This window comes from Anopheles cruzii, chromosome 3 (assembly GCF_943734635.1).
Source record: "Anopheles cruzii chromosome 3, idAnoCruzAS_RS32_06, whole genome shotgun sequence".
NCBI lineage: Eukaryota > Metazoa > Arthropoda > Insecta > Diptera > Culicidae > Anopheles > Anopheles cruzii.
In genome coordinates, this window is record NC_069145.1 from 9,590,079 (window position 1) to 9,613,158 (window position 23,080).

General features: G+C 48.7%; 2 protein-coding genes across 2 annotated transcripts; both read right to left on the bottom strand.

Annotated features, from left to right (window-relative positions):
* Positions 1-6: 6 nt before the first annotated feature.
* LOC128274003 (uncharacterized) lies at positions 7-723 on the bottom strand. Its single transcript, XM_053012087.1, has one exon. It carries the CDS (start codon positions 721-723, stop codon positions 7-9), a length of 717 nt encoding a protein of 238 aa, XP_052868047.1.
* A 267-nt stretch (positions 724-990) lies between these two features.
* Positions 991-22,379, bottom strand: LOC128269796 (odorant receptor 94a-like). The gene is made up of 9 exons (XM_053007200.1): positions 22,373-22,379; positions 9,494-9,756; positions 7,816-7,986; positions 7,537-7,701; positions 4,254-4,611; positions 1,601-2,321; positions 1,436-1,538; positions 1,113-1,373; positions 991-1,050 (listed from the first exon to the last, which is right to left on the bottom strand). Exons 1-9 carry the CDS (start codon positions 22,377-22,379, stop codon positions 991-993), a joined length of 2,109 nt encoding a protein of 702 aa, XP_052863160.1.
* Positions 22,380-23,080: the final 701 nt, after the last annotated feature.

Genomic DNA, 23,080 nt, shown 5'->3' on the forward strand with positions numbered 1-23,080 from the left:
TTTTCCTCACAGTTCCAGCACCATCAACTTGTTGTACTCCACGTTAATGTCCGGAAGTATGAATCCTTTCTCGGCTAGGTCGACGAACTTCTCTACCACGGCGTCCCTAAACCCGACCTTGCTGGCCGGTATTTGCGAGCCGGGGTGTGAGAACACGGTCGCCGATAGTTTTAGACCCAGCGCCTGGCCGAGTGGAATGCGTGTGTAAAGAATTTCTTTCGCCAAACCCAGTCCACGATACCGGGGGTGCACTGATAGTCCCCAGGCGGACAGAAAGCACTCCACCGGGTAGCGTTCGAATAGGTTTCCCTTTTCTGTCATGTACAGTGTACAATCAACCATAGTTTTCATTGCCGGGCTTCGGATGCGAGCATTTGCGTTGGAATCGTTCCGCGAAGCAACATGCAGCATGTTCACTCCGACGATCTCATCACTATCTTCGCGCAGGCAAACGACCGCACAGCGTTGCAAAAGCACCATGCGCCATAGGGCACTGAACTCTTCGACGGCAGCGGGATCACTTGCTATGCGAAGGCTGCGGCACGTAGGTTCATCTCGCAAGAAGTAGGAGCACATGTGCTGGATGCAATCTTCGAACCGGTCCACGGGAACATCCTGCACCAGATATGTCACAGGCTGGTTGGTTGGGTCGGGAGTTTGAGCAGTGAATCTGTGCCACACCGAAGGATACGGAATTGTGTCCGGGCGCTTCCAACTACTCATTACAGATGGTTGGACGTGATTTTCTTGCTGCCTTCACAACGTATCGAAACAAACTGATGACCGTGGAACGCTGGCAGGCATATGGAACCGGTCTTGGGAGCATCTTGAGATGTGCGTGGAACATTGATAAGAGACAAGTGCTCATGACAAGTTGTTTGCACTAATGTGGGTTACGAAACCGTGAACATTTAGAACTATCATCATTCGTATTACAATTTTCAAAATAATCTGTTGTGTGAAAGTTCAATCATTTCGCATGTTTCATTCTTAGTTTTTCAATGCATTCCGTTGCAGAACGGCGTAAACCCTGTAAGCCATATTTAACGTCTGCGAAAAGAAATAAATGACTGAAGAAAAACACCGTCGGAAAATCGGATCTTCAAACTAACCGTAGTAAAGGCTTGCAGATTGTAGTTGAAGAAATGATACGCCTTTACCGTAAGCGGTTTGTTTAAACGCTGCATCAACATAATTATCATTTTGCGATCCTTCACTTTCATTCGGTACCACTGGGAGCTGTAGACAGCGGTTTTCAGATCATTGCTCTTGCGCGTGACCTCATTACCGAAGAGACATGGCAGAAACATTTGGAACATCATCGATAGCATGTACAGCAAGTGCTGGAGAACGCCGGGCTCGGCTAGATTGAACTGAACGAGAGAAAATAGTGTGAATCTCGCCTACAAACTAGCACAGAGACACTTTTACTTACATTTGATGCAACATTCACAGCTGCAGCACAAATAACCACACTACTAACGCCGAACTGAGCGAAAAACGCAGGAGCGTACAGTTGCTGCACTTCGTGGACCATTCTGTAGGATGTTGGACATTCAGGGCCTTAAGCAAAAATCTTAACGCGCGTGGACGCTCTTACCGGTAAACTTTTTCGTAGTGATCTATCAGCCCTGCGAAGGAGCGCTCAAGATCTTCGGAGGTTCGAAGTTGTCGGAAGCGCTTGGCCAGTATGTCTAACTGCGTGCTTACCATGCCTAGGAAATAGCATAACTGTGCATCACCCGACACATTAACTAGCATGTGGAAGTACATGCCAATATACTGATAAGCAAAGAATACACCGTAGGTAATGAGATTTTCTGGTCCATATTCTACGCCAAGCATCCAGGGAAAATAGGGCAAACGTTTCTTTTGCAGCAGAAGCAATAACGTACTACCCATAGCTATGTGGCCCATCACAAAGAAGATATAGTAGTAGTACTTGATGAATCCGACACCTTTGCGATGGAGAGAGGCTTCGAGATCGTCCTGCGGTTCGAAGCTTTCATCAACGGTCTGGTGGTAAAGACGACGGATCTGATCAAACTTGTAGTATGTGATCAACGCCTTCAGCAGCATCACGATCTCGGTAAACAAAATGTACATGATAAAGAGCACCAACTGTTCGAATGTTTGCATCACAAAAATGTTAAGCGTCATCGTGAACAGATACACGGCCACCATCGTAAAATTGAACGTGTAACGATACATCCGATAGAGACGAGACTCTGGGCGTTCGGCGTACAGGCCACAGATCTTCCAGGTCCACACGGTTAGCCGAACTGGCAAAATGAAGTTTTTCCAACCGACATTCTCAGTTTCTGATTTATTTTCCTCAAACCACGCAACTTTTAGCACCATTGTGTATCTTGGCGCAGGCCAACGGTGGAACTGATGTCGAAGCAGCTGCGACACTTTACTTGAAGCTTTGGGGTTTGGATTAAATCATTTTAATTACAGTTTTTGTTACATGTTCAATCCATTTAAACGGTGGCGGGTCTCCCAGGCGCCTGGTCCTATACATGCGTGCACCCAAGCCCCCTTTTTCCATAGAGACAAGGAAAAGGGGTTAGAGAATGAATATTTTTAACATAGGTTAAGAAAATTACATAGTAGCCAGCGACATTTATTTGAATCAAATATTTATCAAATTTAAAAATAGCATCCATTGAATGGTGCTATTAATTCTGCTTCATCTCGGACTTCGGACGTCTTTCTTGTATTGTGATTTTGTGTGTACGAAAAATGTAAGCAATTGGGCTAATGTACTTTCAAACATGGATCACAATTGTACAGAAATTTATTCTCAACAATCCCGCGGTTCAGTGCGTTAGGCAAATTCAACAGGACACAAATGTTCGTATGCGTGTTATGCCGTGCAGAAGAGAAACGGAAATGAATCTCTCGGAAGCATAATAATTGAATTGCAAAATACACACATTTGTTGTTTACCGACGTACCGAATGAAAGATTAGTTAGCATAAAATTGACTTGTGTAAATACGTCGTCGGTGAATCTGTGCCACTAGGAGGGATCTGCGATGGTGTCCTGGCATTTTGAAGTGGCTACTGTGCTCTGTGCTGTGCCAATCTTCCCGTAGTGTCTTCGTTGCGTATTAAAACGAACTGACGAACCGTAGAACACTAGCTGCGGCAGGGTCCCGGTATTGAGAACAGCTTCCGATAGGAGTGAAAAGTTGATAAGAGATGATGATAGTAAACGTAACGCGGCACGGAACGATGAACATTTAAAATTCGGATTATCATAGTCAACACTGCGATAATAGATGATTTTATTCGGTGTGCATCGATTTCGATGCATCATTCACTCATTTTTCTTCTCTGTACTCCGTTGCAGCACGGCGTAAACCGAATAGGCCATGTTTAATGTCTGCGAAACGAGAGAATGATAGTTGTAACATAAATCCCAATGTGCCTGAAAATTGATTCATAAATCCAATCGACCAGACTAACCGTGGTGTAGGCCTGCAGATTGTAATTGAAGAAATGATACGCCTTTACCGCGAGGGGTTTATTTAAACGCTGCAGCAACATAATTATCATTTTGCGATCCTTCACTTTCATTCGGTACCACTGGGAGCTGTAGACGGCGGTTTTGAGATCGTTGCTTTTGCGAGTGACCTCATTTCCGAAGAGACATGGCAGAAACATTTGGTACATCATCGTCAGCATGTAGAGCAAATGTTGAAGTGCATTTTCTAAACCCGTATTGTACTGAATAGCAAAAATATCAGAAGTTAAAGATCATCACGGATATTTAATTCCTTACCATTGATGCAGCCTTTACAGCCGTTGCACAAATGACCAAACCACTAACCACAAACTGTGCGAAAAATGCTGGCGAGTACAACTGCTCCACATCGCGAACCATTCTGCATAATGGAGGCAAGGAGCTGAGATGAAATTTGAAACATCACGCGTGTGCAAACTCTTACCGGTGAACGGTTTCATAGCGCTCTACCAGTCCCACGAAGGAGTGCTCAAGGTCTCCGGAGGTTCGAAGTTGTTGGAAGCGCTTGGCCAGTATGTTTAGCTGCGTGCTTACCATGCCTAGGAAATAGCATAACTGTGCATCTCCCGACACATTAACTAGCATGTGGAAGTACATGCCGATATACTGATAAGCAAAGAATACACCGTAGGTAATGAGATTTTCTGGTCCATATTCTACGCCAAGCATCCAGGGAAAATAGGGCAAACGTTTCTTTTGTAGCAGAGGCAATAACGCAGTACCCAGAGCTACGTTGGCCAACACAATGTAGATATAGTAGTAGTACTTGATGAATTCGACACCTTTGCGATGGAGAGAGGCTTCGAGATCGTCCTGCGGTTCGAAGCTTTCATCAACGGTCTGGCGGTAAAGACGACGGATCTGATCAAACTTGTAGTATGTGATGAACGCCTTCAGCAGCATCACGATCTCGGTAAACAAAATGTACATGATAAAGAGCACCAATTGTTCGAATGTTTGCATCACAAAAATGTTAAGCGTCATCGTGAACAGATACGCGGCCACCATTGTAAAGTTGAACGTGTACCGATACATCCGATAGAGGTGAGATTCTGAGCGTTCGTTGTACAAGCCACAGATCTTCCAAGTCCACATGGTTAACCGAACTGGAAGAATGAAGTCTTTCCAACATAGGTCCTCCGCTCCCGACGAATGTTCTCCAAGCCGTTTAGCTTTTGCTACCATTGTTTATTGCCAGTGCAAGTCAAGAATTGAACTAAAATTGCAGGACGCGTAGCACTTGACTTGAAGCCTTCGAGTGTGAAGGAAGCATTTTTAATTATAGTTTATGTTTCATGTTTAATTCCCCTAAACGAAGGGTTGACCCGAAGTAGGTCGTAAGGACGGGAGAACACCTTCTATGCAGTTTCTATACATGCGTGCGTGAAACTCTTTCCACTCTTATAGTAAAACCCAACCATTTTAACAGTCAGGTTGACAAAATTATACACCAAGAGCACAGGTATTCGAATTCATAGGGAAAACCTTGGATCTTGCATTTGAAATGAAGTCAACAAAGATTGTTTTACCTGTAGAAAATCTTGGATGAAAGAGAAACGACCATTTCAGCTCCACCATCACCAGTTATCATGTTTTCTTGTAAACCTAAAATACTTATAACATAAAAGAAGGAGCATTGTAAACTTCTAATCATCTGAAAAGCGCTGGTGTGCTTCCACATTAAATTGGATTGAGTTTATGCTATTTAAGAAAAGTTCAACATATATGTTGAAATACCTTGGCATCTTCACGGTCTACTCACGTCCGTGCAGTGATGCCTTGATGGTAGGTTATAGATCAATGATTAAGGTGAAGCTAATAATTAACACCTTCCTTGAGGGGCTTTCCAAAGACGAGAAAGAGAATAAAAAGGCGTCAACTGGTCCTGCCAAAAAATCAGTGACCGCTTGATCGCTCCATCAGTTCTAGTTCGATTGTCCAAACTGCAAGAGCATTGGTCAAGCAAACAGAATGTACGATACCAATCGATTCATCTTTCCGATACGCTTTGCCATGAACACGTGGAAGTGGTGTGGCATTTTCAACGCGCCAGTTAAGAGGTCGATCCCCTATCGTGTCTACTGTTACTTGTTCTACAGCTTCGTGATGGGACTTTATCTCTGTGCGCTAGCCCTCAACCTGTTCGTTTCGCAATCCTTTGAAAAACTTGTGTTCTACACCATGTATATCGTTCTGACTGAGTGCTCAATGGCTCTTAAATCCTGGACCGTCTACCGTCAGTTTGCGGTCGTCTGGAGTTTGCACGAGACGATGATCGGCCAAACGTTTCAACCACTGGACCGACACGAGAAGGACGTACGGGATCGCACACTTCGTCTTTTTACGCTGTGGTTCTACTTTTACATCTTCGTTAGCCACCTGGCTGCTTTAGGTGTTTTCTCTCAGTTGTTCAGTGCCGAATATGGGCTGCCGTTCTTTCCCTGGTTCTTCGGCGTTCCGTACGGCCCAGAAGCCCAAGTTGCGTACTACGCCATTTTTATCTACCAGACCTTTGGAATGTTCTTTCACATGTTACTAAATGTGGCCAGTGATACGCAGCTATGTTACTGGCTGCAGATGATCGGTCTTCAGCTAGACCTGTTGGCAAATCGGTTTAACCATCTGAGCACGGACGAAAAGTTTGCCAGATCCTTCGTTCCGTTGGTGCTGCACTATGAAAAGGTTCGTAGGTAGGTAACAAAGATAAAAACCGTTTAGTATACGAAGCGAAATATGAAGATTCTTTCGATGTGACCCCAACAGGATGTTACAGCGTGTAGTGCACCTGTTTTCCTTTGCCTACTTTGTGCAGTTCAGCGTGAGTGGTCTCGCAATCTGTGCCTCGGCATATCAGGTGGCATCGATGGTATGTAGCGCGAAGCAATACTGAAACGAACCTAATCGGACTGAACCCTGTATCGTTGTCCTTTTTTAGCTCAATCTCAACGATTTCAGCAAGCTCATGAATGTGTTCTACATGATGTCTATGATCATACAAATCGGACTTCCTTGTTACTACGGCAACGAAGTGGCACTGAAAAGCTACGCGCTAACGAATGCAATTTATTCCTCCGACTGGTATCACCTGAAGCGGAGCAACAGGAAAAAGATTCAACTCTTTCTGATTCGTACCAACAAGCCGTTTGCGGTAACGACGTATGGTTACTTACACTTCAATCTGCCAGCATTTATGAAGGTAAGCCCGTTGTGGTTCTGGGAATCACTCCCCGCGGGTCAATCACTGAGCTTGTTCCATCCATTTTCTAGATTCTCAACATGGCCTACTCGGTATACTGTGTCCTGCAGCGTAAAGCATCTTCTAACATTTAGTGCATCAAATGTCTACGGCACGATTCGCGTATGTTGTGAGAGATAGGCCAATATATGACAAACATTTGAAACTCGCCTGAAATTGGGTCAATAAATGTAGAAATGGGAACTTGGGTGACAATTAGTGCGTCCTATAGATCAACATCGTCTCCGTTTGTAATTAAACCCCAACGCATATAATTCGGTTGACGAAAAGCTAAAAAATTACACACGAGGCAAAAGTTTCGTCGACGCGTGATAAATTTCCCATCGGAGGAGGCCGTTTTTAATTAACACGTGTGTCGGTCGATCTATGTTATTAGAATCCAACTGTGCTGGACTCTTTTCGAAGTACTTAGAGCTGCTTTATTAGCTTTAGATCACGGTTAGTGCAAACTGGGGCGTATGGACGATTTGGGACGAAGGCATTCATAATAACTCACCTGCGTGTTGCAACTCACCTTTTCAATGTTTTAGAACTTTTCTCAACAACAAGTACGCAAGTACAAACAATTGTTTTGAAACCCCTATATTGTGTATAATTGGTTGTCTGTCACCGTTTTTTCTACTTAGGCCAAACCCGGGTACCCGTTACTTAAACGGCCACCTGACTGCAACTAGAACCATTGCCAGCCAAGCAGCGGCTCAGAAAGGCTTTGTCGTGCGCTCGACGGTGGCCCCCAGTGCGGGGCCAACGTCGTCCATGTGTTTCACTTCCATGCCGCTGATTAGGACGTTCACCACGACGGTGGCCATGTTGAGACCGAGCGAAAAGTTTTGCACCGCGTTGGCCGTATCGCGCGAGTGCTCTTTGTTGATGTTGTAGTTGGCCAGCAGGATGCAGGAGATCCCCTGTGCAATCTGGCGATTGTTGGAAAAGCGCATTTCAGTGCAGTTCGATAAGACGGTGAATGTGGAACCACCGGTGGTTTAGTTCTATTAGGCCAGGCCCCAGAGATGTTTTCAGTTGTGAACCGATGGTACGGCCGGATCGAGCCCGAAGTTCATCTTGATGACGTCGCAAAATAGCGCCACGACAACGAACCCGAGCGAGAAGTGGTTCAGTATGTTGGCCACTTTCCGCTGTACGGTGCCGGCGTGTAGGTTGACCAGCGTCAGAATGACTGCTAGCATCGCGGCCGAAACCTTGCAGCATTCCAAGTCCGAGATTGTCCGTCACCGCCCGTGGAGGTAAGGATTAGACGCGTGATTTGATGGTTAGTAGCGCTGGTTAGTGGCAAGGTATGGTAACACTACTGTACGCTAGGCAGAAGGTTGTAGATGAGTTGAGTGAAAAGGCGAGCCGAGCGGATGGTGCAGTGCGGTGCTGCGACAGGCCTTCTGGTTAATTGTTATGCTGAGTCTGCCTCGATGTGATGTCAACCTCGCGTGTCGTCGGGTCTATTCGTTCGAGCCGCCGCAACGGCTGGGAAGCGTATTCGATCCCGAACCCGGAGATGATGACGTTCAGCAAGGAGATGACGAATATGAGAACCAGAATTACATCGTTCAATATGATTGCGGCCGTTTGGTCCGGTTTGCGGTTGATGTTCAAGCTACCGATCACCACAAACAAAATACCGACCAGCATCTAGGGGTGGCACAGGGAGATGAATAGAAAAATGACACCTCGATGGACACCAACGGGCCCCGGCCGGACCGACAGGGAGGCAGAGTCTGTGGGAAGGATCGGAATCGGAACCGGCGGCGGATAGCGGAATGACACCCGGGTGTCGGGACCTCGTTTCGACACGTGGCCCGGACACACTGTGATCCAAAGTGACAGGTAGCAATTTGATTACCCCGATGGCCAAAATGCTCTGGCAAAGAGCTTCGGTTTTTTCCGGCTTCGGGTCGGCTGTTGCACACCGAGAGCGAAGACCGGACGACCTAGTAAGTCCCAGCGCAGCTCCCCAGTCCTCTCCGCGCTTCGTGTGGTCAAGCAATCGATAAGAAAGAGGGTCGTGAATGGAATTCCTAATTACACAGCGTATCGGACCAATGAAATCAATAGTCCCACCTAAGGATCATTAGCAGCTTAGCAGTTGGACCAGAACGCAAAGGAACGCGGAACTCTCGGGCGAAAGGAACTTTATTTGTGTGTCTTAGCTCGGTGGACGCCGTCCAGGCGTCGGGCAACCGGAACCGACGCTGGCCATCATCAATACCCCGGCTAATAATGATACGCTCGGTACGGCGGTAAGATTGAATGGCGGCGTCGTAAGAGAAAATCGATTTTTTCCATCCCACCCCAAACAGGGCCCAGGAAGGGCAGCCGGATGCCCTACTCGAGCGTGTAGCTCAGAATCTTTGGATCGAAGGCGGATATGAGGAGGTTTATCATGGCCACGAGGACCGCTGTTCCGGTGACGATGTAATTGATTACGTTCGCCGACCGGTGGTACTCGGGCAGATGCAGCCGGCAGTCCCGCAGCAGGCTCAGGCTTAAATTTAGCACTCCCATCGCAACCTACAGAAACGGACGCCAACACCATCAGCGCCACACAGCACCAGCACCATCCGCCAACCGACCCGGGAACGTTAGTTTGGGACGGGGAAAAGGAGTTATGGTCCGTGTTAGCAACATGAAAGTAAACGGTGTTCGCCACCCGCCGACCGATAATCTGCTCCAGATTATCCACCCCGCACTCACCTGCAGTATGATGCTGATGCTGATTAGCGTCAGCATTAGAGCGTAGAATTCGTGCTTTTCGCCGACCTGCAAAATGTACTTCAGCTGAGACGCGTTGGCCGTCAGAAGCGCTATGTCCAGCATGCCCTGGGCGATGGTTTTCTTCGTTGCGTAGCGGTTCGCATCCATGGACTTGAGCTGTAAGTAAGCGACGGCGATGGTATTAATGAAGGGATGGATATTGCCACAGCCCAGTGATGCGCATCCCGCTGTTCCCTCTAATCCTTAGATCGCATTTGCGAGCAGATCGTGGTGGCAACACGAGTTGTGCCAAGTCAATCAAATTACGAATTCATGAGCTTCCAATTGCTGCGCCTCGCACACACAGACGCATAGGAGGTCCAGCAACTGCTTTGGGGGCACGGCGCCCTTCGGGCTGTCGAAGTCCAAATTTAATGCTAATTTCATTACGGGATCGTGCAGAACTGCCTCCGGAGCCGGCTGGTGGCCACCGGAGATCGGTGGCCAATTAAAAACGGTAGCGCCTTATCGTGGTATCGGCCAACGGTGACAGTCTGGCAAACTAGGGTGCAAAAGCCAAAATCGTCAAGGCTCTTTTGAAGGGAACGAGGACACCTAAAAAGTGTGGACCCGTTTCGGTCGAGCAGGAAAACAGTAAACGTCGCAGGGATTACCGTCACTTCCGTTGGTGACAACAAAACTCCAGAAAGGGAGAGCGAGAGAGGTAGAGAAAGAGCGAGGGGAACTTCTAATCCGGAACCGACGACACTCTGTGGGGTGCTCGTTGAGGCGAGAGAACGCAAAACGCAAAAATTGCACGCTAACGATTTCGGTTCTCGCCAACGGAGGGTGACGTCCTTTTGTGCCCCGGGAAGCGGTGTCCTTCCTCCTGGCGTCGTACTACATTTTTTAGATTCTTTTTTTCTTCGTATTTTTGGTAAACAACACACGAGAGTAGGGCATTCGGCAACGCACGTTGGGTTGTTGGGCTGGGTGTTCAATTGCACGTTCTGTGACAAAATTGCGAGAAGTCGAAGGGAACCTGATCTTTATGCTGCTTTATAGGACAGAAAAGTATTGTGTTCGTAGCTGAAACAGGGAAGATAAATAAATTTAGCATCGTGCAGCACTGACAGCACAGTAGAACAGCTGGTTTAACGCGACTGACAGCATTCTTTAAGTGAGAAACGGACCAGGCCATGCTCTTTCTCCTTAGCAAAGCAGAATGTTATGTAACGAAATGAAAAAGCGGTAAAATTAATGAAGTATCACAGAAGACTATATTTTTGTTTAAGGGGAAACAGTACGAAGAACTGTTCTTCCAAACACCTCAGTCTATCGCCTATTGAGTCCAGTCCACCACCTATCACCCACACGCTACAGTTACTCAATTACCAGGCCAATGTACGGAGGTGGATTGGATTTCAGACACTATGCGTTATGGATAAAGGGCATGCATAAGTTATCAGTTCGGTGGATGAGAAACAATCGACGGCAACAAAAGGCATTTCCTCAGTTGGCTGGTCGTATCAATCGTAAAGCTTGCAAAACCGAGCTCTGCAGGAATCACGAACGAAGCACGAGGAGTTCTCTAGGTGAATCGATACCGACCCTTCGGCGCAACCCTTCAGCCTAGGGCGGCCACGTCTTGTAATAACTGTTTCCCCAACGTTCAACACCGTCATAATGCAATTATTGCGCCAGATTATAGATTTCCTATCACGGTTGACAAAAACTGGCTTACACCGCCCCGGGAGTAGGAAGAACCCGAATCTACTTCACCCCTACTTTGTCCCACGGCCTACGGACGGAAGAGCAAGAGAACCTATTTTACCCCTTTCAATATTGGGCGATTCATAACTTTTGCATCTTCGTTTTGAAGGACGTGATTTCGATATTAGCGATCGGCGATTTGTAGGGTGCTGGTTTGGTTGGCAACATTTCCCACTCACTTCATTGCATATTTCAGTTCGAAAAATTGAGCACACAAATTAGATCAAAACACCGATCTGGCGCCCAAGCTGCCTCGGCCAGCCACGGATGTTGGTGTCGGATGGCGGTGCCCGAGGCGGCGCACACCGCTGGTAGCCTAATCGAGAAATACGAGCCGTTGATCTGTTTCTGCTGGGAGGCCCTATTCGGAAGAAACCGACTCGGGCCTGCGGACCTTAGAAACCGTCGACGAATCGGAACGGCAAAGCGACCCCCAGTTACATTGGACCAAATGGGTGCGTCGGCTGACTGGCTTGGCTGACTGGCCTGGCTTTGGGCCCTGGCAGGGCACGTTGTCATCAAACATCAAAAGCGGCCCAAGGGATCGGAGGGCCCGAATCGGCCGCTGCGCTCGAGGGGCATTAGCATTCGGCGGCCGCAAAAGGGGAAAAGCGAAAATTGTCACATGGCGCGCTGGCGTGCACATGGCGTTCGCCTCGGCGATTCCCTTCCACGTGGCGCGTACGGTGTGAATTAATCGAGATTTTGAGGTTTTCCGAGGCCGATCGAGAAGGGTGCCAATGTTTAGTAACATTAAGTGAAGGGGCAACAGAGAAAAAACGAACGGAATGGCCTCTGTGGTTGTGTTTGTTTATATCCTTGCACCAATGCTGGGCCCTGCTACTGGCCACCGAACTACGTAGTCACACACCCAGGTGAACGCTGACGACACGGAACAGGACCTCGCGTTAATTGTGCGTGAAACGGTTCGGTTAGTTTCTGATTAATCCTGACAAAGCGCTGTCTGACCCATCGGTTCGCTTTCCGATGGGCGGTTTTGATGATTCCGAGTGCAAGTACGCCAACGAAAACCGCAAACACCCGGGAGCGCGCCCTTTTCGGTGAGTGATAGTTGTCCACAAATTACACCCCACATGGACATGGACGACATCGGAAGCAACAGTAACAAGCAAAGGTAATTGCATGTTTCTTCGCCACCGGGAAACGGTGGGCGAGACAGAAGGCAAACGATGACGAGCGAGCATAATTATTGATGAGTGCAAAACAATCGATAGGTGTAAACCGGTGGCGGGCGTCAATTAAAACGTGCCCCACGTGTCGATGCAAATGTGCGATATGCATTTCTTTGGTGGCAGAAGCAACAAAAACTGAGGGTCGCCCGCGAACGTCTTATGTCTGTGCATAGGATTAAAGGCCACATCCATACGCGCAAAGTGTGTCTGTTGATTTCTTATCGATTTTCGCGGCGAATCGATCGGACTCGGAGCTTTGCAATCTCACGCACGTTGGAGTTGAAATCGGAACCACAGAACGAGACTTACGACACGATCGCTTTCGCCGACATTGGTCGAGGCGGGTAGAATCGAAGCCATGGCCATGGTTTTCCCTCGGTGTGATGAGTCTGGTAGCCGTCAATGTCTACTGCACCAAATGCACCACCGTTTCACTTGCGCGCGACACGCGTGCCAGAGGCCGTGCGAATATTGTTCAACTAAACCGATGGCCCCACGGCGGGGCACCTTTTATCCGCTGGGCCCTTCGCTGTACGTAGTATCCCTTTTACGGCGAAGGACTCTACTGAGCCCCCCCGCCGCGGTGGCACTGTCCAAACAAACCGGTGGTCCTCGCTTCCGTTGCCATGGCAGCGAGTGGCAATAAAACAAAGCAAGCATGAGTCCTTTCGAAGCGCGCGCGTACTGCCGTATTCAAATTGGAAACGCCACACGGCGACCCCTTGAACAGGGGAACTGTAGACCCAAGACCTCTTTCCTTTTTCATCCACCGGTTTGCCTCCAGGTCGTACGCAGGGAACGGCAGAGTCGCCCCGAGACCGAGAATGCGCGCCTTCTACACGGTTGCGTTAGGGCCGGTGCATTGCTAATGCGAAAAACGTCCTTTTAGAGGGTGCGTTGCGGTTTACTAATAAGGACCCTTGCGGCCGATGTTGCGATCGGAAGGGGCAATCGATTAAGCGTCCGTTCGGCAAACCCGTTAACGGAATGTTACGTTTCGTTCGTATGCGATAGGCTCATTTCCATTTCGGATGCCCAGCCACCAGATCATCCTTTCCTTTCCATCCTTTTAAAACATTTTCCGCAGGCGCATCCTTTTTAAACATTCACGATTACTACGTGTCCATTAAAGTTTGCCACACGCGGACTTGTTGCGTTGGGAGTAGGAAGTTCATAGTGTCAGCCCACAAACAATGGGTGAATTCCTTTGTTCCCATTGTAACTGAACTGATCGTTAACGACGGGTTTGAAATCAAACGAAAATCATTCAACTCCATCAGGTTGTCGTCTTGCTTTTTTGATATTTATTCGTTCTTTTTGGCTACAAGTGTGTGCGTGGGGGCGACGGAATCGACAATTTGACAGGTTGGGAAGGCGTTTGTTGTAAGCAAGATAGAACAAGATGCCAGCAACCGGACCGTAGTCGTTGCCTCTGGCTGATGGAACACGCTGATCATCGAGCGGTCAGAGCAGAGCGAGTGAGCTTGCATCGCGCGCGCTGCCTTGTCTCTGTCACACTTGCGTGCCATCGCAGCCGCCGTGTGACGAGCGCAAAAGACTGGTTCTGTCAGTGTGGAAGAAGGGCTTTGAACGTTGGTTGGCTGCTCTTCGTCGTCGTCGCCGTGGTTTCGGAACCGACCGCGAGCGTGAGCTTTTCTTTGGCTCTGTCGTGCGTACGTGCCTACTCTGTTGTGTGTCCGTGTCCGGCAACCGGAACTTTTGGGAGAGCAACAACATTACCCCCAATAATAATGGTACGGTGACCGATATAGTTTGTTCCGAAAGGGCATTGGAAATATTTGAGAGAAAAAATACCACCAAGAGTCTTAAGTGAGGCGAAAGAAAAACAACAGAAAAAGAAGACCCACAATAGTGGGAAGAAATCGGTTCAAAAGTAAACCGACACGAAATCAAAAAAAAGGAAAGAAACCTTCCCAGTAAAGAGCGCGCAGGAAAGGAACGAAAAACGTAGCCATCCACAGTGTGTGTGCGTGTGTGACGGAGAGAAAGCGAGTGCGAGTGAAAGAGTGGCACAGTGCGCTGCACGGTCGCCGCGCCGTGTGTGCGTGGCGTGCGAGCGCGGGAGGAGGCGTGTGTGTGTGTGCGTTTGCGCTCAGGTGGTGTGTGCGTGAGGCACTCATGTGTCCGAAGGAATTTTTGACTGCGCGCCTCTTCCTCCCTCTTTCTGTCTTAAGGTTTTTTTATATCGATGTGACCCGCTGGCGGTTACATTGTTTCTTTTTTGCCGCCTGCTCGAGACGGGGCCCCTGCATCCTGCTCGCTCACACGGCGGCGGCGGCTGGCTTGCTATGATTATGTGTAGCGAGTGTGTAGCGGTGTGCTGCTCTAAGCCCTGTGCGTGTTTACCGACGGGCCGCTCCGAAGACGTATGCGCGCGCTAGTGTAGCACTGTTGCGGCTGTATGTGCCCGCCACCCGTCGTCGCTCGAACCGAGTGTGGTGGTGGACAATCGAGCAGAAAACGTACGCCGGACCGTGCCAGCCAAGAAGAAGAAGGAGCGCGAACCGTCTTTTCCGTTTTTTCCGTCAATATCATCATCAACATATTTGCCCGACGACGTCGTCGGCTGCTGCGGCAAGGAAAGCGAGAGCGCGACCGCGAGGCCCGGCTCTGTGTTGGTTCCGTACAGTCCGGCTCACCAGCGCCAGCAAAGCCAGCCAACTGCTGTATGAATCCCGCAACCGCTTAAGCCTGTTGACGCCGAAAGGGTTGCCCGAAACATAGCAACCGCCAGTTGGACAAGTTTTCCTTAGTAGCATAGTTCGACCGTGTGCGTTGTCCACAGTTAGCGGTCCGATATCGTGGCCAACGGGTCCGGTTGTGAGTAGTGTTTTGAATTTTTTTTGTGTACTAATTTCAGCTAAAAGTGTAAACACAAGCGCGGCTTTCTTACTTCAAGTGCCCTCCAATTAGTCGGTTAATGATCGGCAAATCGTACACAGCGATCAACAGTTCGACATAGTGAATACGCCTGGAGTAGCAAATGATTCGGTTTCGGTGACCATCGCGGGGCAGAGCATCCGACACACAACATCCCTTGGTTCCACGTTGCCAACATTGAGGAACATGATGCTGGAAGTGTATTCGCTAGGTCGAAAGCAAAGGTATGTACAAGGTGAGAATGTGTTCACAGGAAGTTTGGCTAAAAAACGGTGCTTAAGCTACTACTGACTCTGTGACGGGGAGGTTTTTCTTAAGTGGAGTCTGCTAGTAACTGTTTTGACCGACGCTACACGGCACGCTCATCTGTCAACGAGGGGTAGTAAACAATGTCAAATGGCAACAAATGTCACTAATTTGTTGTATCTGCACGCACGCACAGTCAAAGGTCGCTTGGACGATTCTAGTGGTTCGTTCGAATCGTTTCCAAATTTCCTTAGGCATTTCCCATTCCGGGAAAATGTCTATTACAGCAGACGGCCCTGCCCACGGACCGAACGGTGCGGGGCGGTAATTGATTATCGTTAAAACTAAAAATATATCGGACCACGCCGTGGCGGTGTTGCACCATCGCTCTGCAACCCGTTTGCTGGATGCCCCCCTGGGCCCGGAGCCGGTGGGATAGATCGACGCGCATCGGTGTATCAATTGATTTTCGATTTTCCTTCGATCCATGGCCGAGCGATTGGTAGAGTGTAAAACGGGTGTTTTAATGTGGGAATAATGCACGGCCTGTTGCTCCGTGGTTCAGGGTACGATTTGCTCATCGTTTCTGCGAAAAGACTCGATATCGTTGCGTATGATTCTAATTTCCTTCTTTTTTTGGTTTCTTGCAGTGGCAGTGGTTGCTTCAATCTTTGGCCCCGGATGCGGAGCTTAACCAACGTAAACACGCGCATTTGACGCCCCCGTGGACGTGGACCGTTGGCCCCCCGAAGGCTTTGGTTGGATTTGGCGCCACTAAATTATCTAACGCCGATTATGTTTCGCTACGCGATGAAGCCAGTGAGTCATTCACGTCGCTGTTAGCAGGCACGCTGCTCCGAATGTCACCAGATCCAGTGCTAAACAATGTTGGCGGCCGGATAGCGCCCCTAACCAGGTTATCGGTAGACTACATCACACGGACGGAAGACATTCCGAACCAACGACCTATTGGGTTGTCAATAGTTACGTGCCTAGAAGATCATGTGAACTCCTCTCGCCAGTGAAACGGTGTCAACAATCAGCAACCCGCCAGATTGCAATTGTGAACGACTGTAGTGTCAATCAAATGGTTTAGAAGTCTGCGGGCGGTGTTCAATGTTGACATGTGAAGAAGCAGACGGCAGAACCACTCTGTGCCACAAGACTAATCGCTAATTGTTTACAGTAGTCGCTGTTGAAGTATACAAATAAGTGTCATTAGTTACAATTGTAACGGCTTTAACGGAAACAGGCATCACATCGAGGTAAGTATTTTTAAGAAATAAATTAAGCTTAATCTGAGAACCGTTCTCTCCCATTTGACATTCCTTTTTAGTACCAATCAGGGCCTTCTCCAATACGATGTCTGAATTCGTGTCCCACTTTTTGGCTGCTCAGAAAACTAGATTATTTTTACACTTTCTGGCGTGGAATTGCGCGTAACTTTTTTCCTACAGTCGTTCGGTTTGCAAATGGTTTCAACAATATTTTGTACAGACAACGAAAAATAAACATTGCACGGCAATATTTGCACTTTGCTATTAGGGTACGGTTATCTGGCGTGGTCCCATTGTTCCTTCCATTGAAGGTTCCGATTGGTATGCGGTATTTTATCCGTTCTGCCTAATCCTACGTCCGGGATCTGTCCCAAGAAAGGGAATCGGTATGAAAATGACCTGCTCCTGCGAAGGATTATATTCTCTGGCCCCGATGACCTGATGGTTGTGATGGCCGGTAGCCCTACATTAATTTCTTACTTACGGCGACGGTCAAGGACACGTGAGGTTTTGGGCTCGGATTTACTCCTCCGTGGTGTACCACCGCTCGGCAGGAAGTCTTTTTTTGTCCACAGCAGATAAATAAATAGCTTTCCTTTCCGGATTATCCACCCACTGAATTGCTCGTTCTCCCTGACCGTTTTCGGAGCTTGGTTCCTTTCGGCAAACCGACAACGATGTAGTCGAAATACTGTGAAGAAGTATGAGAGTTCTTTAGGAAGCATTTTATTTATCGGCAAGAAAGATAGAAGCAAGCTACGGGACGGGAGTAGCAGTCGCACGAAGTACTCAGGTGTGTGTACGGTGGACGAAAATTGAATTTCCTTCCGGTGGCCGCCGCCACGCTACCGCCGATGGAAGCCATGCAAAGATTGCACCGATCACTGGACCGTGGCGACATGATTGAATCAACGCGCCTCCGCCCGTTGGCCCCGCGGGCGAGTTCCGGCAATGGCAATCAGTGTGGCAGACGATTATACACGAATGCGTGTGCGGAGAAAGAATGCGCGCCGCACTGGGGCGACAGTAGAAAGGACTCAAAGGAAAAGAAAATCATCTTGCCCGGCAGAGGGCACGAGGAAGCGATGGATACAAAGGTTAGAAGGGGTGGGGGTGCAGAAACGGCCAGAATCGAATGCGACTCAATCAGGCCTCGGTTGGCTTTCCTTCGTTTCTCACACTCTTTCGCCGTGGAATATGCCGAAAATGAACGAACTAGCAGCGGGGGGCAGAATCAGGATGTGAAGGACACAAATTTCGCTCGCTGTCGGTCGACCGGTCGGTCGGGGGTGGTGGAGTATCAAGATAATGTTACTGCGTTGCTCTGCTGGAGACGACGGATCCGACAATAGAACCCAATAGATGGATAATCGAGTGGCGAGGTTTGATGGGGCTCTCGTGTTTGTCGTGCGAATCCTTTTTTTCCGTTTCCTTTGGCGTCCGTCAAAGACAGACGCGTCGCCGAAGAAGGATAATCTCCTGCCATTTCTTCAATCGCAGTAACCACAGTTTGCATGCAGCTGTAGTGGTTGTTGCTTCATAGCAGGCGCTGTGCTGTTTGTTCCGTGCTACGGCGGAAATAGATTGCCTATCGATCGCGGTTCCGAATCGATTCTCTTCGTCCCAAAAGAAGTCTCATCACTCGGTAATTGTTATATTTATTTTTTAGGAGATGAATTGGAGAAGAATTAATTCGCTGCTTGAAGTATGGAAAAAAATCATAAACAAAACGACTGATTCCGATTAGCTACGATAACAAACGGATCGATGATTGTTGCCCATTGGGTACGCAGTGAGCCTCTTTCCCCAGAAACCTCCCCAAACCATAAGCCATACCGTCAGTACAGCTTCCCGCGTCCACCCACCAACACCACCCAGCGCGGGGCGCGTGTCCCCTTCTATGCTCGTGCAGGCCAGATGTTTAGGGCGCTCCGTACATAAACGTCGAACCTGCTGCGAGAGCCCGAAAGATGCACTTTTCCTCCTCCGCACCGCACCACATCGGTCGGCGGGTCTCGGGAGTTCAGCCGTCGAGTGAGTGCGCATGTGCCACAACGTGCCGAACGTGCGATGCTTTTCGTTCGTTCCATTCTTCCCCGGGCCGGAGCGCATCTTGCCCGAGTCTAAGCAACAACATCATCTCGCTTGCTCTCCCGCCCCGCGAGGTGGGATCGATCGCGCTGCGATATGTTTATGTGCCTTCGCGGAGCGGGCGGTAAACCATCAGCAAGGGGTCGCCCCTCGGATGCGCGGTTTTTGTGGACGAACCGGAGACCACCCAGCAGACGAATGCTGACCAGCACGGCGGTCTAGTGTGTTTGTTACGTAGTGTGTTTCCCGTTGTCGCGGTATCGCGAAAAAAGAAAAGAAGACAATTTATCCACACCACGCAGGAGGAAGTAGTACACACATCGGTTCGCTAAAACGTGTCCGCCCGGCGCAGGACTACGTCTTCGAAGGTAAGACACCGTTTGTAAAGGGTCTTTGGCGACCTTCCGGCGACCAGCTACTATGTGGCCGCGTTCTTCCTCCTAGCGCAATGGGAGCTTTCGTTCGCAAATTCTATCCCTATGCTGACCGGGGCACCCGGCAGCGTCATCGATCATTTCGGCGTCCATTTGCTGTGCAAGTCTTGGCTCTTTTCTTTTGGCAATCATTCTTTCTTACACTGGAAAGTTCGTAACAACATTGGCCGCCCCGGCGTCCAGTTTAGCCGTGTGTTTGTCTGTAAGAGTTTGTCGACCGAAACCGATCGGATCGGATTACCAACGGAAAGTGAGTGTCGCCGGAAAATGGTGCTGCGTTTAAATGGCGAAGCCGTGCCGTGTTAAAAGTTAAAACCCCGGCCACTCGTTGTTGGTCGATTGTCGCGCGTCATTGAACCCCGATCCCCGGTGGGCCTTGCTTTCGGAGATCATCTTATGCAACGGTGCATTACCGAGACGGTGACGTGCGTGCTTCGGATTACACAGCCAATATGCGGACATGGAAGAACGGTCTTTTTGGGTGCGACACTTTTTTGTGTTTCTGTCGCTGTCCTTTTTGGTGACGGTAAGGATACGATCGGTAAGGACCTTGAATGGAGGAACCGAGGAATGGGCTTTGTAGTGTCAAAGATCATTGTGGATCGTTTGCGAAGAAGAATGCAAGAGAAGGAACCGAAGAAAGGTTGCCGGTGACACTCGTTAAGTGTCGCTACCAACACTCGTTCCCTCGGACGAGAACACTTTACGAGAGCTCGAGTGCACCGTTAGTTTTTTCTGTTTTTCCATCAACCTCCGGTTTATTGAATGTTCCGCTTTTGGTGGAATAGATTCGTCGTGTCACTAATGAGAAGGTGACGTGTGAAAGTAGCTGCAGTGTCGGCCTTTTCTGATCTGTGCTTCTTCTTCTAGACTGCAACCTCCGGAATAGGCGCTAGAAATGGAACAGATTTTTCTATAAAATATGTTTTACGGCGCACCCTCCGTAAAAGGATGGCCGTTGCCGCCGTCGACATGTGTGCCACCGACGTCGGTCACCTCTACTGCTTCTGGCGACGTGTTTCGATCCCACCACACGCACCCGTGCCCTGAAGTGTGCCCTGGCTTGGAAGAAGCCGACACTGCCATTGGCCACACGCACGGTCTTAATCTCCGTCGCCGCAGCCGGTCACAACGGATCGGCGTAAACGCGATCCGTGAGATCAGCGATCGCCGGTGCTGCCGTTGATGATGATCGGTATGAAAAATCGAATGCATCTTTAAGCAATCAGCGACGAGCGCGCGCCCGCGACGAGGTCGGAACCTTTTGCCGGTGAGACTTCTCTGCGCTCCGGCACAAGGGAAAGGCAGGAAGGATGGAACAAGAAGTAGTCGTAAAAAAAAGAATAATAGTCTACAGCCCCCGACCGGCGAGACAGGGAAGAAACAAGATGTCTCGTCGCGACATCAAAGGTTTCTCAATAAGAGTTGCTCTTCGAGCTTCTCAACCGCGCGGCGCACGAAGATGGTTTTGTTGTGCCGACAAAAGATCAAAGCGATCTCTCGTGCCTCTCTCTCTCTTTCGCTTGTCTAACCTTCCATCGAGGGGAGACACAGAGAGAGAGAGAGAGGGAGAGAAAGGAGAAAAAAACGAAACATTTATGTACGCTCGGGACCACCGCACCCAAGGCGCGGGCACAGCATCTTCCAGTCCGGCTCAGACCGCGCTGGCCGCAGGTTTGCTTTGGTCAATTTTCTTGTGCAAATTGGCAGCCCCGCGTGCGGGAGAGCTGCGCGATCGGTGTCGAAACCGCGGTGACAGATCGTCTCCGACAGTCATTTCGCCACACACGCGCGCCCTAGCCGTCACGGCCCCGCCGTTGGCCGTCGTGTGTGTCACAAGGAAGCACTGCTTGTCGCACGCAAAAATGTCGACTCGGTCAGCGCTAATGGTCAGCTATCCCATTGGATAGCGATTCCGTTCCGCGAACATTTCCCTAATTTTGTGAAAAGATCTTCAAACGGGTTTAATTGGTTCGTAAAAAGGCAACTCACTGGGGGCAGTGTTGTTGAGATTCTTCCGCGTTTTTTAAATCAATTCCGACGATTCATTGAGCCTTTCTTCATTGAGAAAAACATGACCGAGAATTTAAAATTAGAATAAAGAAACCAACGACCACAACGCGTTCCCATTTCTGCCGCACGTGTTTGAAACATAAAATAATTTCGAACATGTACCGCTGCTTTCGAAAAACTCTAAAAATGTAATCGCTTCTAGTGAGCTCGTTCTCGTGTAATGTTAACGAGAAGGACCCCCTTGAAGTGTGATCTTGTCCGGCCAGTTGAGGCAGTCCTGAAAACCGGCGGCCGGTGTCTCTGGTGCCGGTGTCTTCGCTTGACAATCGTCTGTTTGTAGCCGCCGCCGTTATCGCCGCATGGAATATGCATCGTTTTTTTACTATGATTTATGTGCCACACACTTGCGGTCTCGCGGTCTCGGCTCGGTAGTGCACTTACGGCGTGCATGATTACGGTTGCTTATCATAAAATGTTGTTGTACTGTGCCATTAACACCATCTCGGCGGCGGCGGCGGCATTTTCGGTCCAGTGTCCGGCTTTGTGTGCGGAACTCGGCCTGTCTAGCGCTGCTCCAACTGCTTGCGATTCAAACGAAGCGATGCGAAACGAAATATTTTCCGTTAATGGCCTAAACACACCGTTGTTATCAACTCTTTTTTTTGCCACTACCAGCATGTGTGCCAACATTTCGAATCCGCGTTGCGGATCGTGCGAAGGTCACACCGCGTAGTGTCCGCCCCGAAAGGCTAGCGAAGAACCTGTAGATCAAAATGATCAGTTAATGAGGTTTCAATTGCGTTCAACATTGGGTTTCCTTGTTATTATTGAGGTTGAAAGATTAAGGAACACCATGAGAATAGAATTCAAGATGAAACGGACGAAAGAAAGTTAAATGTGCCTCTTTCGGTGATGTTTCATATATAACGGCTTTGCGTACCTATCTCTTACCTATCATATCCAGTATGATAAAACAAAAGGCGAGTGACGATAACAGTTGAAAAATTCCTTGGTAGAAATGAAGGCTTCATTTAAGTATTGCATTTGAGTTTAATGCAAAAAATCGTTGTTTATAGATTGAAGTAATAGATTTCGCATATTGATCAGATCATAGTAAGTGTTTTTAGTATATTTTGCCATTTTCAGAACCGGTCAGAAGTTGAGTTATGACAATCATCATTCTGCAGAGCTTCTGCAGTTGTTTTTTTAAGGAAAGTGTCTTGTGAACGTTGAAAACAGATAATCAATCACCGTAATTCAATGTTAAATCGAGTACAATCGAGTAGTCTTGGGCTCACTTCATTTCATCCATTCCATCAGAGCAGCGTCAAGTCATCTGCGGCAATTCCCATAGCAACGGCTAGGGCGTCAAAGGTGTGGAATCGTTCTAAGTTTAGTTTCACGCATGTCGAAGCGAGGTAATAGAAGATGGTTTTGAATGAAATTTGGTAAATGAGATTGATTGGGGGATGGTTTCACGGACAGGACAGCCTCCCTGTATGGAAAACTGTTAACTGATAATTCATCTGTCCCCTACAATATAAGTACTATAAAGCTTGTGCACATCTCAAATCGTTACAGTTTGCCTAACTAACCAGTAGCAAGCCGGACGGACGTTCGGTCAACAACGATAATTTGGATTTTTTCACCAACCAGCTT

Excerpts from the sequence above, each read along its gene's own strand:
- LOC128269796 (XM_053007200.1), bottom strand. Across the intron at positions 2,322-4,253 it reads GTTGGCCAACGTAGCTCTGG|AAACTGAGAATGTCGGTTGG; the intron begins GTACTGCGTTAT and ends AAAATAAATCAG. Across the intron at positions 1,539-1,600 it reads CACTACGAAAAAGTTTACCG|AATGGTCCACGAAGTGCAGC; the intron begins GTAAGAGCGTCC and ends AACATCCTACAG.
- LOC128274003 (XM_053012087.1), bottom strand. The coding sequence starts at position 723 with ATGAGTAGTTGGAAGCGCCCGGACACAATTCCGTATCCTTCGGTGTGG.